The 16,313-nt window shown below is 41.5% G+C and overlaps 1 protein-coding gene across 1 annotated transcript; it reads right to left on the bottom strand.

Moving 5' to 3' along the window:
- Nucleotides 1-782: 782 nt before the first annotated feature.
- On the bottom strand, nucleotides 783-2,030 carry RXFP3 (relaxin family peptide receptor 3). Its single transcript, XM_044283485.1, has one exon. The coding sequence runs from the start codon at nucleotides 2,028-2,030 to the stop codon at nucleotides 783-785; it is 1,248 nt and encodes a 415-aa protein (XP_044139420.1).
- Between the last annotated feature and the right edge of the window lie 14,283 nt (nucleotides 2,031-16,313).

Raw genomic sequence — 16,313 nt, 5'->3', positions numbered from 1 at the left:
CATCTTTAAATTCAAACAGTATGTAACATTTTAAAAACAAAATCGGTAATGCATGGAAGCCTATAGCCCTAGCGATAAGTGGGCTCATGCGCTGAAATTTTTTTTTTATACATTCCCCCTCCCTATTTGGACATTTTCAGTGAGACTTAAGAAAAAATGAAACCCAGTATAAAAACCAGATGACAAACACATGTTTATATCCAATACCATTTAGGATTGTATGCAAAAGAGGACGATAAAAACCACTTCATACAAGAAGTATCTTAAATGATTGCCTGTCTCTGGTTCCTAGAACCTTTGTTGAAATAAAATAAAAAAGTCTCAGATGCAGATGTAGCAGAGCTGACTTTGTCATCTGATAACCTATGCATGGATGGCAGCTGTACTACATTGACAAACTCAACCCTGCTACATCTGTATAAACAATCTGCAGAACCTAAGCATATTCTATATGCATTTTATATAAAGGTGTGTTCCCATATAAATTATAGATTCTATAATAAGCTCTTGATGGTTTTATATACATCCTACTGGTTGAAGGTCTCAACCACTCAGTCTTAGACAGCTCCTCTCCAGTTCTTATGGGAGGGTTAGTAGCTCCTTCTGCAGTCTCTATGGAGGGTTAGTAGCTCATTCTCCAGTCTCTATGGAAGGTTAGTAGCTCCTTCCTCAATTTCTATGGAGGGTTAGTGGCTCAGTTTCCAGTCTCTATGGAGGGTAAGTAGCTCATTCTGCAGTCTCTATGGAAGGTTAGTAGCTCCTTCCTCAATTTCTATGAAGGGTTAGTAGCGCTGTTCTGTGGAGCTGCTGGGTAGGAGGTCATATCTGCCATTGTATATCACAGCTCCAGGTGGGTAACATATAACATCAGGTTCCACAGGGTTGAGGGGAACCATGCCATGCCCTTGCTCATCCTGCTCTGGTTTGGTGGTGGCAGTGAAGGGGCGCATGTTGGTAAGGGATGGGGAGGTCATCCTCCAGAAGAGGTTCTTCAAGGCTTTGCGAAATTCCCTGCGCATCAAGCAATAGAGAATTGGGTTCAAGCAACTATTGGAGTGTGCCAAGCAAACCGTAATGGGGAAAATGTAAGCCTGGGTGGTGAAGTACTCATAGCCAAACTGGACAACATTCAACTTGATCAAGATCCCCCAGGTAGTCAAAGCTTGGTTTGGTAACCAACACAAAAAGAAGGAAAGGACTACAATGGTCACTGACTTGGTCACCTTAGATCTCCTCTTTGTGCTGGAGGAACTTACATTTCGATCACTGATAAAACGAACCAGGAGTAGGTAACAAATGGTGATGATGGCTAAGGGGATGACGAAGCCCAAAAGAACCTTCTGTGCATGGTAGAGCCCCAACCAGAACTGGGCATTCCCATTGTTGACTGGAAACTTGACCAAGCAGAGGACCTCACTGGATACAGTGGCAGTGGTGGAGAAAATAGCATTGGGTAAAGAAGCAACGATTGCCGAGACCCAGATCAAGACACTCACCCACTTGGCGGAGCATCCTATCGGTCTGCGCTTGGATTTCAGCGCTGAAGCCACAGAGTAATACCTGGCCACGCTCATGGCCGTGAGGAAGAACACGCTGGCGTACATGTTCATGGCCGTCACATAGGACACTATTTTGCACATGGCTTTGCCAAATAACCAGCTGAAGTCCAAGGCGTTCTCCACCGCCCAGAAGGGTAAAGTCAATACGAACTGGAAATCTGTAACTGCCAGGCTGGTCACAAAGAGGTTAATGGAAGATTTCTTCCACCCTTGCTTGGTCTTCATGAGGTATAGCACGAGAACATTGCCTACTAGTCCAAGAGCGCACACCACGGAGTACACAATGGAGATCATGATCCTCACTATGGCAGAGCTGTCTACTATGATGTCAGATTTCTCAAAGTTAAAGCCCCTGAAGAAGTCCTGCAGAGACTCATTGCTCCTGTTAAGTTGCCTCTCCTCAAAGAACAGTGGGAAGATCCTCTGCTCTGCCTCCTGCATGATTGCTGCTACTGAGAAGTTGAAGCCCATTCCATGATACAAAGCTCTCAGTTAGGTCCCAGGAAGTCCAACCTGCAATCAGTCCAGATTGCAAATAAAGCAATGCTATATCATCCATGAAATGCAGGATCCTTCCTATGCTGTTGGATTAGGAAGCAAAGAGTTGTCAGCCCAGCAGAGGTGTCTACAGAAGGTGCACAGCCATACGTGTCTATCCACCAGTGAAGGAAAAGTCTGCATGACTTCTGCATGGCTCCAACTTATATTTTCACACTGAACCCTCCTCATTCAGGTCTATCCCTGGGCTGGAGCATGCGCAGTACTTGCTGTAGCTGTCCAGGGTGCTGAAGAGATGATTGCAGGGAGCAGGACTGACAGGTGCTCTCCAAGGTGCTGAGCTGCTGCCTCCAGGGAGCACCTGTGTAATAATCTGCACTGTGCATGCTTTATCAGCTTATGTATGAACTGGAGGCAAGTGGGTGGTGGTGAGGGACTGGAGAGTGGAGGTGGTGCCATAAACATCCCCTATACATATATATATATATATATATATATATATATATATATATATATGTATGTATTCAGAAAGACAGTGCATGTAATTAGCAGGGTCTGCAGTATTTCCCTTTGTAGGATCCATCTAATGTGGGGATGGATACAATGTAATAAGCAGAGGTGTAAATATTTATGACAGACTTGCAAATTTGTATCAATATTTTATTTAGAATTTACAAAAAACTGAAACATAAAAAAAAAAAAAAAAGGAAGGAATAATCCTCAAATGTCCACTAGGGGGAGATGATGTTATAGGTTCTTGGAAATTGCTGTTTGCCTAGGAGGAGGAAGCAGGGGGATCTAGGAATTTTTGAACGGTAAATCTATTTTTATGTTGTTACAAGCCAATATATATATATGATCCTTGTTATAATATTCCGGGACGTGTAATGTTCTACAGGTTTGTGGTTATATTGGAAAACCTGTAATGGGAGGTTCAAAGGTGAGATGATAAAATGCCTTATTACTGCTCTTGAGTTATATTTTGATGGTTCCGTAGGGTTAACATATTCCACCAGAGTTGGGTCAAGCCTTTTTTTCCATACACACGACCGCATGTATTTTGCGGTCCTCAAAACACGGATCCATTGTGACAATGCCTATCCTTCTCCGCAAAACGGGCAAGAATAGGACATGTTCTATCTTTTCTGCAGGGCTATGGAACGTATATACGGATGCAGACAGCACACGGTGCGCTGTCCACATATTTTGTGGACCTATTGAAATGAATGGGTCTGCATCCTATCCGCAAAAAGATAGAACAGACACGAAAACAAAATACGATCGTGTGCACGTAGTAACTAAGCAATTTTTTTTAATTATTGATTGTCACATTCCAAGAGCTATAACTTTTCTTTATATTTATGTCAATGCAGCCGTATGATGGCTTGTTTTTTTTTGTGGGACAAGTTATAGGTTTTAATTGCACCACTTTAGGCTACATATACCGGTAATAATGGACTGGGGAAAAAAAAAACAGCAGCAATACCGCCATTTATTTAAAGGGGGTGTCTGGGTTCTGAGCTGAACCCGGACATATCCCCATTTTCACCCAGACAGCCCCCCTGATGTTAGCATCGGAGCATTTCATGTTCCGATTCTCTCCCTTGCCCTGCGCTATCCAGGGCTCTTTTATTTACAATAACACACTGCTGGGCGGAGGCTTCCGCCCAGCAATGTGTTCGGTGACGTCACCGCCGGCTCTCATGGGCGAGCTTTAACGCTGTCCTAGCCGTTTTACAAGCTAGGGCAGCACTAAAGCCTGCCCATCAGTGCCAGTGATGTCACCGGGCTCACTGCTGGGCGGAAGCTTCCACCTGCCAGCCCTAAGGAGAGCCCGGTTAGTCACCGGAACTGCAAAAAATGCCTTTGCCCTGCGCGATTTAGCATAAACTGCTCCGATGCTTAAGTCAGGGGGGCTGCCTGGGTGAAAATGAGGATATGTCCGGGTTCAGCTCTAAACCCGGACAACCCCTTTAAGTAGTAAATTAGCAAAGTTCATTTTTGACATAAATAACATGATAACTTAATTCTCTTGGTCAGTCCGATTACAGCAATACCAAATGCATATACAGTAGATTTTTTTTATAAAGTTATACTAGTTTTATGCAATAAACTCCTAAAATAAATGTCATAGGCATCGCCACGGCCAAAAATCCCTGTACTTTTAAAATATAAAAATATCTATCCCATACAATGAATGACGTAACGGAAAGAAAAATCAAAATGATTCGATTTGCCATTTTTTGGTTTCTTCACCTCCACCAAAAAATTAAATAAAAAGCGATCAAAATGGTATCAATGAAAAGTGCAGATCACCCCGCAAAAAATGAGCCCTAACACAGCTCAATGAATGTAAAAGTAAAATAGTTATGGCGGTCAGAAAATGGCGATGAAAAGAAAAAAATTTTTTTCAAGATTTTTATTTATTTATGTTTTAAGTATTACAACAAATGGGACACCATACAAATCTGCTATCACTGTAACTGTACTGACCCAAGAAATGAAGAGCATGGGCCAGTTTTATCACATAGGGATCTCCGTAAAAACAAAACCCATAAAATTGTGGAGGAATTGCGTTTTTGTTTCCAATTCCACTACATCGTATGCAATAGTAAATGGTGCAACTCCTCCCGCAAAAAAAAAAAAAAACTCATAAAGCTATGTGAATGGAAAATTTTGGCTCTGGGAAGGCAGGGAGTAAAAATAAAAAAAATAAAAAGGAAACACGGTTAATAACCGCTGTAAAAAGGCACTTCAGGAGCTGTTAAGGGGTTAAAATAAAATATGAATTTTCCTTGTAGAGGCTGAGGATGCAAAACAGTTTGCAGCTTCTACTGCAGGAGGATTACCCCCATCGTCATTCAATCCGCCCAAAATGAGTAGTCTATGGTGGAAAACCATCCACAAATATTCCTACGTATGTGAAAGGGGATGTGGATTTCATGCAGTTGTGCCTCATGCTCATATCTAAACTCAGGAGGCATCCTCAATCTATGCGTTTATGGATATCGAAGATGGCCAGGATGGAGAGCGTCTGAATACCCAGGCTGCCTGTATGTCATATGGATGGTCATTCAGATTCATCCCCTTGTGCACTTAGCTGTATGTCTGTGGAGGCTGAAGGGGGGGCATGGAGCAGGCTCCCGAGATGACCCCACTCTGTATGCAGCAGATGCTGGCTGAGCAATACAGCTCCTGTCTGTTGGCAATTGCTGGGATTGGAGACAAATCTGATCCTGGTCACTTAACCCCTTGGATGCTGCAGCATCTGTTCGTTTACATTTTATAATTCATTTTTTTTTTCAAATTTTTATTTTATTTTATTTTTTTACATTGCCTCCTCCCAGGCAGCCAGAAAATAACTTTAAGGGAAAAAAAATAATTATACCCTATTGGGGTTTACACTGATTGTAATTGAACCGACGTGCTGTAAATATAAAGTGTATTCAAAGGTCAGTTTTTTGGAAAAATTTAAGGTAAAAAAAAATCATGATATGTCAACTGATGAACAGTGTCTTAAAGTAAATCTTCGCTTGCTATCATTATGTCATTTTTAGGTGCACAACTCTTTGCTGGATAATTCCTTAAAATATTGGTGTAGTGGTCAGAACTCTTTATTTCCGGTACAGATATCCAAATTCCCTGCATAGATGTAGATTTAAAAGATAACATGTCTGCAGCCACCACTAGGGGGAGCTTACTACAAGAAGATATGTAAATCAGCCTATATACAGCAACCACGGGAGGAAGCAGCTCAGGATATTACTGTATACAAATATATACAGCCACCACTAGAGGGAGCTCAGGAGATTACTACATACAGGTATATACAGCCACCACTAGAGGGAGCTCAGGAGATTACTACATACAGATATATACAGACACTACTAGAAGGAGCTCAGGAGATTACTGCATACAGATATATACAGCCACCACTAGAGGAAGCTCAGGAGATTACTGCATACAGATATATACAGCCACCACTAGAGGAAACTCTAGAGATGACTACATACAGATATATATACAGCCACCACTAGAGGGAGCTCAGGAGATTACTATATATATATATATATATATATATATACACATACACTCACCTAAAGAATTATTAGGAACACCATACTAATATGGTGTTGGACCCCCTTTTGCCTTCAGAACTACCTTAATTCTACGTGGCATTGATTCAACAAGGTGCTGATAGCATTCTTTAGAAATGTTGGCCCATATTGATAGGATAGCATCTTGCAGTTGATGGAGATTTGAGGGATGCACATCCAGGGCACGAAGATCCCGTTCCACCACATCCCAAAGATGCTCTATTGGGTTGAGATCTGGTGACTGTGGAGGCCATTTTAGTACAGTGAACTCATTGTCATGTTCAAGAAACCAATTTGAAATGATTCGAGCTTTGTGACATGGTGCATTATCCTGCTGGAAGTAGCCATCAGAGGATGGGTACATGGTGGTCATGAAGGGATGGACATGGTCAGAAACAATGCTCAGGTAGCCTGTGGCATTTAAACGATGGCCAATTGGCACTAAGGGGCCTAAAGTGTGCCCAGAAAACATCCCCCACACCATTACACCACCACCACCAGCCTGCACAGTGGTAACAAGGCATGATGGATACATGTTCTCATTCTGTTTAGGCCAAATTCGGACTCTACCATTTGAATGTCTCAACAGAAATCGAGACTCGTCAGACCAGGCAACATTTTTTCAGTCCTCAACAGTCCAATTTTGGTGAGCTCGTGCAAATTGTAGCCTCTTTTTCCTATTTGTAGTGGAGATGAGTGGTACCCGGTGGGGTCTTCTGCTGTTGTAGCCCACCTTTCTTTCCCATTCTGACATTCAGTTTGGAGTTCAGGAGATTGTCTTGACCAGGACCACAACCCTACATGCATTGAAGCAACTGCCATGTGATTGGTTGACTAGATAATCGCATTAATGAGAAATAGAACAGGTGTTCCTAATATTTCTTTAGGTGAGTGTGTGTATATATATATATATATTTATATACATACATACAGTCAGGTCCATAAATATTGGGACATCAACACAATTGTAACATTTTTGGCTCTATACACCACCACAATGGATTTGAAATGAAACAAACAAGATGTGCTTTACCTGCAGACTGTCAGCTTTAATTTGAGGGTATTTACATCCAAATCAGGTGAACGGTGCAGGAATTACAGCAGTTTGCATATGTGCCTCCCACTTGTTAAAGGACCAAAAGTAATGGGACAGAATAATAATCATAAATCAAACTTTGACTTTTTAATACTTGGTTGCAAATCCTTTGCAGTCAATTACAGCCTGAAGTCTGGAACGCATAGACATCACCAGACGCTGGGTTTCATCCCTGGTGATGCTCTGCCAGGCCTACTGCAACTGTCTTCAGTTCCCGCTTGTTCTTGGGGCATTTTCCCTTCAGTTTTGTCTTCAGCAAGTGAAATGCATGCTCAATCGGATTCAGGTCAGGTGATTGACTTGGCCATTGCAGAACATTCCACTTCTTTCCCTTAAAAACTCTTTGGTTGCTTTTGCAGTATGCTTTGGGTCATTGTCCATCTGCACTGTAAAGCGCCATCCAATGAGTTCTGAAGCATTTGGTTGAATATGAGCAGATAATATTGCCCGAAACACTTCAGAATTAATCCTGCTGCTTTTGTCAGCAGTCACATCATCAATAAATACAAGAGAACAGGTTCCACTGGCAGCCATACATGCCCACGCCATGACACTACCACCACCATGCTTCACTCATCTGTCCATAGGATGTTGTGCCAGAACTGTGAAGGCTTTTTTAGATGTTGTGTGGCAAACTCTAATCTGGCCTTCCTGTTTTTGAGGCTCACCAATGGTTTACATCTTGTGGTGAACCCTCTGTATTCACTCTGGTGAAGTCTTCTTCTCTTGATTGTTGACTTTGACACACATACACCTACCTCCTGGAGAGTGTTCTTGATCTGGCCAACTGTTGTGAAGGGTGTTTTCTTCACCAGGAAAATAATTCTTCGGTCATCCATCACAGTTGTTTTCCGTGGTCTTCCGTGTCTTTTGGTGTTGCTGAGCTCACCGGTGTGTTCCTTCTTTTTAAGAATGTTCCAAACAGTTGTTTTGGCCACGCCTAATGTTTTTGCTATCTCTCTGAAGGGTTTGTTGTGTTTTTTCAGCCTAATGATGGCTTCACTGATAGTGACAGCTCTTTGGTTCTCATCTTGAGAGTTGACAGCTTCCCAATGCAAATAGCACACTGGAAATGAACTCTGGACCTTTTATCTGCTCATTGTAATTGGGATAATGAGGGAATAACACACACCTGGCCATGAAACTGCTGAGAAGCCAATTGTCCCATTACTTTTGGTCCCTTAACAAGTGGGAGGCACATATGCAAACTGTTGCAATTCCTACACCGTTCACCTGATTTGAATGTAAATACCCTCAAATTAAAGCTGCAGTTAAAGCACATCTTGTTCTTTTCATTTCAAATCCATTGTGGTGATGTATAGAGCCAAAAATGTTCGAATTGTCCCAATATTTATGGACCTGACTGTATACATATACAGCCACATCTGGAAGGAGTTCAGGACATTTTTATGTACAGATATATAGAGCAACCACTAGAAGGAGCTCAGGAGATTACTACATACAGGTATATACAGCTACCACTAGAGGGAGCTCAGGAGATTACTGCATACAGATATATACAGCCACCACTAGAGGGAGCTCATGAGATTACTGCATACAGATAAATACAGCCACCACTAGAGGGCGCTCATGAGATTACTGCATACAGATATATACAGCCACCACTAGAGGGCGCTCAAGAGATTACTGCATAAAATTATATACAGCCACCATAAGAGGGAGCTTGGGCCATTACTTCAGATATATACTGTCAGCGCTATAGGGAGCTCAGGAAATTGCTGCACACAGATATATACAGCCATCACTAGAAGGAGCTCAAGAGCTTCGTGCATAAGTAAATCCATAACCTCATCTAGTGGTGGTTGTATATATCTGTATGCAGTAATCTCCTGAGCTCCTTCTTGTGGTGTCTGTATATATCTGTATGCAGTAATCTCCTGAGCTCCCTCTAGTGGTGGCTGTATATATCTGTATGCAGTAATCTCCTGAGCTCCCTCTAGTAATTGCTGTATATATCTGTATGCAGTAATCTCCTGAGCTCTCTCTAGTGGTGGCTGTATATTTTTGTATGCAGTAAGGTCCTGAGCTCCGTCTAGTGGTGGCTATATATGTCTGTATGCAGTTATCGCCTGAGATCCCTCTAGTAGTGGCTGTATATATCTGTATGCAGTAATAGTCTGAGCTCCGTCTAGTGGTGGCTGTATATATCTGTATGCAGTACTCTCCTGAGCTCCCTCTAGTAGTGGCTGTATATATCTGTATGCAGTAAGCCCCTGAGCTCTCCTAGTGGTGGCTGTATATATCTGTTTATAGTAATCTCCTGAGCTCCCCCTAGTGGTGGTTGTATATATCTGTATGCAGTAATCTCCTGAGCTCCCTCTAGTGGTGGCTGTCTATATCTGTATGCAGTAATATCCTGAGCTCCCTCTAGTGGTGGCTGTATATATCTGTATGTAGTAATCTCCTGAGCTCCCTCTAGTCGTGTCTGTATATATCTGTATGCATTAATCTCCTGAGCTCCCTCTAGTGGTGGCTGTATATATCTGTATGCAGTAATCTCCTGAGCTCCCTCTAGTGGTGGCTGTATATATCTGTATGCAGTAATCTCCTGAGCTCCCTCCAGTGGTGGCTGTATATATCTGTATGTAGAAATCTTCTGAGCACCCTCTAGTGGTGGCTGTATATATTGGTATGCAGTAATCTTCTGAGCTCTCTCTAGTGGTGGCTGTATATATTTGTATGCCGTAATCTCCTTAGCTTCCTCTAGTGGTGGCTGTATATATTTGTATGCAGAAATCTCCTGAGCTCCCTCTAGTGGTGGTTATATATATCTGTATGCATTAAGCTCCTGAGGTCCCTCTAGTGGTGGCTGCAGGCAGAGAACATGATATGTTTTAAATCTATGTCTATGCATGGGATTCGGAGAACTGTATTATAAAAACAACTCATAACCACTAAAATATTTACTGAAAATGTAATCAGCACAGAACTGTGAACCTGTCTGGATTCAAAAAAATTCTAAATGAGGTCCAATTGTGGAAATCCACTTACTGCTCAACAGGTGAGGGAGCATGTGTGACTGTTTCAGTATCTGGAATGGACTTGTATAGAGCCACCACTTCAGAAAACTCATTTTACAGGTGTCTTGGTGTGGAGGGACTCCGGACCATCGTAGTGATCAGTTGGGGTCTCCCTGCTCCCTTACTGATAAAACTTTGATAATCTCTCCTGCACATTGGTGATAAAGTTAAATAGCTGAATTCCCCCCTTTAAAGGGGTTGCCCAGAATAACGTATAAATTACATTTGACTGTTTTTTGGAAATAGCACCACCTCTGTGTGCAGGCTATGTTTGGTATTGCAGTTTGAGTGGATAGTTATGAGCTGCAATTGAAGACACGGCCTACAGAGAAGACTTGAAAAAAATATATATATATAAATAAATCCATGTTTTACATTGTGGACAAGCTCCTAATATATATATATTTTTTATATTTCATTAGTATTCTCTCTCCATACTGACAGCTGTCCCTGCTTAAGGGATCGGCAGCCTTGGTTTCATAAAGCAAACATGATAAGACCTTGAGCAGGTCTAAGAGCTTCCTAAGCAAAGCGCACAAGTGCTAATTACTGACATTAATCATGTGTAATCATGGGGTTTGTACACGTATGCACTTTTCTCCCATGATTGGGGGCTGTTTTTTTTACACTTCAGTGGAGGCCGTGGTGTCACTAAGGGGGAGGGGGACCGCTTAAAGATCAGTTTTACAGCACTACCTCCATAAACCGTGGTGCAAACTGTAATTTCACTTGACACTAATGGTGGAAACAAAAACAAAAAAATATGTATAAAGGTGATTTCCGGCCACTATTTCCCTCAACAAATGAAATAAAATAAAAAAATCTGTGCATTTGACATGTTTTGCAAAAATATTAACGCCCTTAGGATATCAAAGGATTTTGTCCTACAGCAAACACTGGGATGTGTCAAGAATCAAGATATAATACTTTTGCTTTACCCAAAGGATGGTGGATAAGCATCGAATCAGTGGGGGCCCAACCGTTAAGACCCCCACCGATCACGGGGTCCCATGCCCCCGTTTCAGTGAAACAGTGGTTAAGCATGTGACTTGTCTCTCCATTCATACAGGAGCACGGTACCCCAGTTCTCGTGGGCATCCCACTCCTGGAACTAGTGAATAAGGGATGCATTTCTATTTTGGCCTTATTAAAGCAGATTGTGAAGCAAAATTCAATTCAAGTACACATATGAACGGGTTGAACACTTTTGCAATTGGCTTTTTTTTATTTTAATCTTACAGGGATTATTCCATGATCAATGGAAAAATGGAAAAAGATACATACGTAATCTGGTACATGACAATCCCTTTCTAAGAAAGCTAGAACCAGCCCTGTACCTCACATGGATCCAGAGACCTGCCCTTTCATCGCTCCAATGTTCTGCTAGATTTATTTCACTCTGGCAGTTTAGGGGGCGTGTCCTTTCTCAGAGGGCGTATCCTGTCTACTGCACCTAGTTTCATTTGAAGAATGGAACTGAGCATGTGCGACCACCTCAGTGAGCTGGACAAAGAAATTAGAAAAAGAGCAGACAGCAGGTGGCGCTATGCAGATCGATATCATTGAATAACTAAGTAGCTATAATAAATTTTTAATTACATACAATTACAAAAGTATTCAGATCCAGGGGCTGGTTTGAAAATGGTAGAATAATATTCGCGGGACAACCCCTTTTAGTAAAGCAATCCGCTGAATTGTGAGCATTTTGGACTGAAATAAATATTCAGAGTGTTGAGTTTTTAGGAGGTTCAATACTTTTTGAGGTCAGGTCCTTGAGTAATTTTTAATTGGTTATTCAGGAGGACTTTAGTTTTACAGGGTTTTTTTTATGACTTTTATTACCTGCGATTCTGTAGCTTTTTTGACATTTTATACGGACATTTTCCAGGTATTTTTGACATTCTATGGAGAAAAATGCATTACAAACCTCATGCAGAATTTTGATAATGCCTGAAATGACTGATCCCCAGATATCGCAACTGCAGAAGGAGCGTGGGTGTTTGCAAAACTGCATCTGATGAATGGGGCAGTGGTAGAAATAGAATAAGACGCCTTCACAAGCAATATGGCCAGTATGTTAGAAAGTGACCGCCTCAGGGATGCACTCAACACAGTAGATAAAGGAAAAAAAAACATCATGTAGCTGAACATCATGTGTGGAAGCATATCTATAGAACCGAATTACAAACACCACACATGTAATGCAAAAAGCATCTTTATTGTGTCTCCTTTAAAGACATACATCACATAAATATCAAAGATAATAAAAAGGTCAACGCAGAGAGCTGCTGAGAGAGTGATATCCCCCAATCTCTAGGTCCCCATGTATATCTCACTCATAGGCATATCATCACTATAATGGGGCATTAAATCCCTAATACATAAACATGAATTAGGTCACCCACCATGATCGGTGCCCTGTCTATTAATCAATGTAGTTACAGTACATTCCCCAATATTCTATCATCCATCATACATGTCAATATAGTAGGGGATCACCAGACCAAACTATCACCTCACTTTATCCAAAAAGGATTTGAGGTGCCTCCCTGGTAGGAGCTAAGAGGCATACAACAAATACAATAAACACTGGCACTGAAATCAGTAAGACATACAGACCGAGAGCTGGGGGGGCAGAACAAACCTTGACGTACGTTTCGCCGCACTTCCTCTGCGGGCGTGTCAATCTGATTTAAACCCATGCTTTTACACCCCATTCCAACCAATATATCCCTCCTACTTGATTATCTATCAGGTTTTTACCTGTATTATGGAGATAATAATTCCAGCATGATGCGGGTAGCGTCCTGTGGAAATGGCGGTGAAATCCCGCGAAACACCGCGGGATCGCCCAGAGGAGTCTAGCTCTCTGCCCAAGCCTCGTGGTATCGATCAAGATGGTTCGCTCCCGTCCTTACAAACCCTGCGCATGCGCCCCTCAGTCAAGACCAGGCGCCATCTTTAAACAGGGCAATATGCCCACATCAGACTCAATCAAAAGACTAATCCGATGCTGAAATAGGGGTGGACAAACAACCATATATTTATAAATTAAATCCCCCACAAATCTAATGATGCCCAATATAATTCTTATGTGTCAAATATAAAATTTTTAATATTAGGCATGCGTATGAAAGGGCGAAGAGTTAGAGTAAAATAAAATAAAATCCCACCCCCTATAAATCAGATGACCGCCATCTTTGAAAGGGGTACTATGTCCATATCAAATACATAACATAATGAAAGGTATAGATTGTACTAAGATACATAACATGCCTCTATATATGAAAAATTCAATCCCTACCCCATCACTTAACCTCAAACCCGTATGGTTCTGTAAGAATATAAAATTTGGGCTTGAATGATCCGATTTGTAAATATGTCAATTTCTTCTTACATCTTTTAGTGGAGGGTCTTCCATCATATTTAAAGGACACTATGGACATTCTAAAGAAAGTAGAGGAGATCCAACTTGAACCTGATATGATCATCGCGACGTGTGATGTAGAGTCATTGTACACCTAAATTAGACATAAAGATGGCTTGAAGGCGGCAGATGGCTTCTTCTTACAGACTACTAATATGGATAACAACAAACGTAAGTTCATTATGTCTTTACTTGAATTTGTTTTGACCCATAACTTCTTTCTGTTTGGGGACGGCTCCAGAGAACTGCAATGGGGGTGTCATGTGCGCCCTTACATGCAAATTTGTTCCTGGGGTTGTGGGAGAAGGAGATCCTCCAGACGGATCCCCTGCCGATGGCTAATAGAGTACAATACTGGGGACGCTACATTGACGACCTTTTGATCATTTGGCAGGGGACAGAAGAGGAGTTTGGGTCTTTTATACAACAACTCAACAAAAATGATATGAATATCAAACTTACGTTCAAGACTAGCCGGACCTGTCTGGATTTCCTGGATGTGTGCTTTCAGATTGATGGTGAGGGTCGGATTATGAAGGACCTCTATAAAAAAAACGCATCTCAGTGAATGCCTTATTACTTGCAAAGTCAGCCCACCCAGGTCATCTCATTAATAGTATACCGGTTGGTCAGTTTTTGCAAGTGAGGAGAATTTGTTCAACTGAGCGGGCCTTTGAATTTCAGGCTGAGGAGCTCTGCCAGAGATTCTATGAGAGGGGCTACAGCACACGTTCAATAGAAGCAGGATATCAGAGAGCCAGTAGATCTAGAAGATCAGATCTATTTTACAAAAAGGAGAAGAATAATGAGAGGGAAGAGATATGTTTCATCACTGGATATAATACACGATGGAGGGATGTCCTTAAAGCACTAGGTAAATATTGGGAAATATTGAGGACTGACCCAGAATTGGGTAAAATAATATCAACCTACCCATACCGGAGAGCAAAAAACTTGAGAGACCATCTGGTCAAAGGCCATTATGTTATCAAAAAACCTGGGATCTTCGGTACAAAGAGTCCCCCTTGGGGAAATAAAGAATGCGGCAAATGTGTCGCATGCACCAATATGGATAGGGCTGAATACTTTTGGGACTCCTCATGTAGAAAACAATATAAAATAACACACTCAGTAACCTGTACAACCATTGGAGTTATCTATTGGGCCATATGTCCATGTGGTATGATATACGCGGGGATGACATCGCGTCAATTCGAATTAGAGAACAGAACACGTATTGGCAATACAAGCTGCCAAAGACTAGGAGGACACAGAGAGTCTACAAACCATCCCAAGACATTTCAAAGAGAAACCTAACTCTGATGGTTCTCTTCTCCACTTTAGGGGTATTAATCATGTGATTATTCCCCCTAGAAGTGGAAATTGGAAAAAACGTCTCTGCCAAAAAGAAACACGATGGATATTTATGTTGGATACCATTACACCACTTAATGAAGGTAATAGCTTTGCCCCATTTTTATAACTCCTTGTGTTTGTTCCTCTGACCGGGATTGGTATTATTTTATTCTTTTTAACTGACTGTTATTTTAGGGTACTTTCACACTTGCGTTGTGAAGATCCGTCGCCGGAACTGCCTGCTGGATCCGGAAATCCGTGTGCAAATGGATACGGATCTGTCTAAAAAATGCATTGAAACATCGGATCCATCCCTCCGGTGTCATCCGGAAAAACAGATCCGGTATTTATTTATTTTTGCTTTTTTGAAGGTCTGCGCATGCATTTTGCCGGAACACTTGGTGCCGGATCCGGAATTAATGCATTTCGGCATTCCGGCATGTGGTCCACAATTTTGGACGGAGAAAATACTGCAGCATGCCGCTGTATTTTCTCCGGCCAAATACCGTAAGAGTGACTGAACTGAAGACATCCTGATGCATAGTGAACGGATTTCTCTCCATTCAGAATGCATTAGGATAAAACTTATTAGTTATTTTCCGGTATTGAGACCCTAGGACGGAACTCAATACTGTAAAACTTTAACGCAAGTGTGAAAGTACCCTTAATCGGGTTTGTTAGGTTTTAACAGTTGAATATACTTTTCATGCTTGTCTGATTTACCCATCTTATCATTCTTATAGAACAAATGTCCCTCTGAATTTAATGGAGACTATTATGTGGGATGAAGGCGGAAGACACTGATCTATAGACACATAAGCCAAAGCATCACGAAGACTTTGATAACAACTATTTTTGGATTTATACAATGTTATTCCGATCCTATTATGTGTTTAGGCATCCGATTGTGATAGTTGACAAGCGGTGGGAATAGATTTGGTATTTTTCTATTGTATTTTTATTGTTGTTGTCAATATGAATAAAGGTACTCATGGATGGAGACTATTATGAGGGATGCTGGTGGAGGACACAGATGTATAGATGTACAGACTTAGGGTCCATTCACACGTCCGTTGTTTCTTTCCTGATCTGTTCCGTTTTTTGCTGAACAGATCTGGACCCATTCATTTTCAATGGGTCCTGAAAAAAAATCTGACATTGTGCTGTCCGTTTTTTTTCAGGACCCATTGAAAATGAATGGGTCCAGATCTGGTCCAGATCTGTTCAGCAAAAAACGGA

This window comes from Bufo gargarizans, chromosome 1 (assembly GCF_014858855.1).
Source record: "Bufo gargarizans isolate SCDJY-AF-19 chromosome 1, ASM1485885v1, whole genome shotgun sequence".
NCBI lineage: Eukaryota > Metazoa > Chordata > Amphibia > Anura > Bufonidae > Bufo > Bufo gargarizans.
The sequence above is the reverse complement of the archived record's forward strand: the minus strand, read 5'-3'. Positions and strand labels throughout refer to the sequence as shown.

Coding starts and splice junctions, on each gene's coding strand:
- RXFP3 (XM_044283485.1), bottom strand. CDS start 2,030: ATGGGCTTCAACTTCTCAGTAGCAGCAATCATGCAGGAGGCAGAGCAG.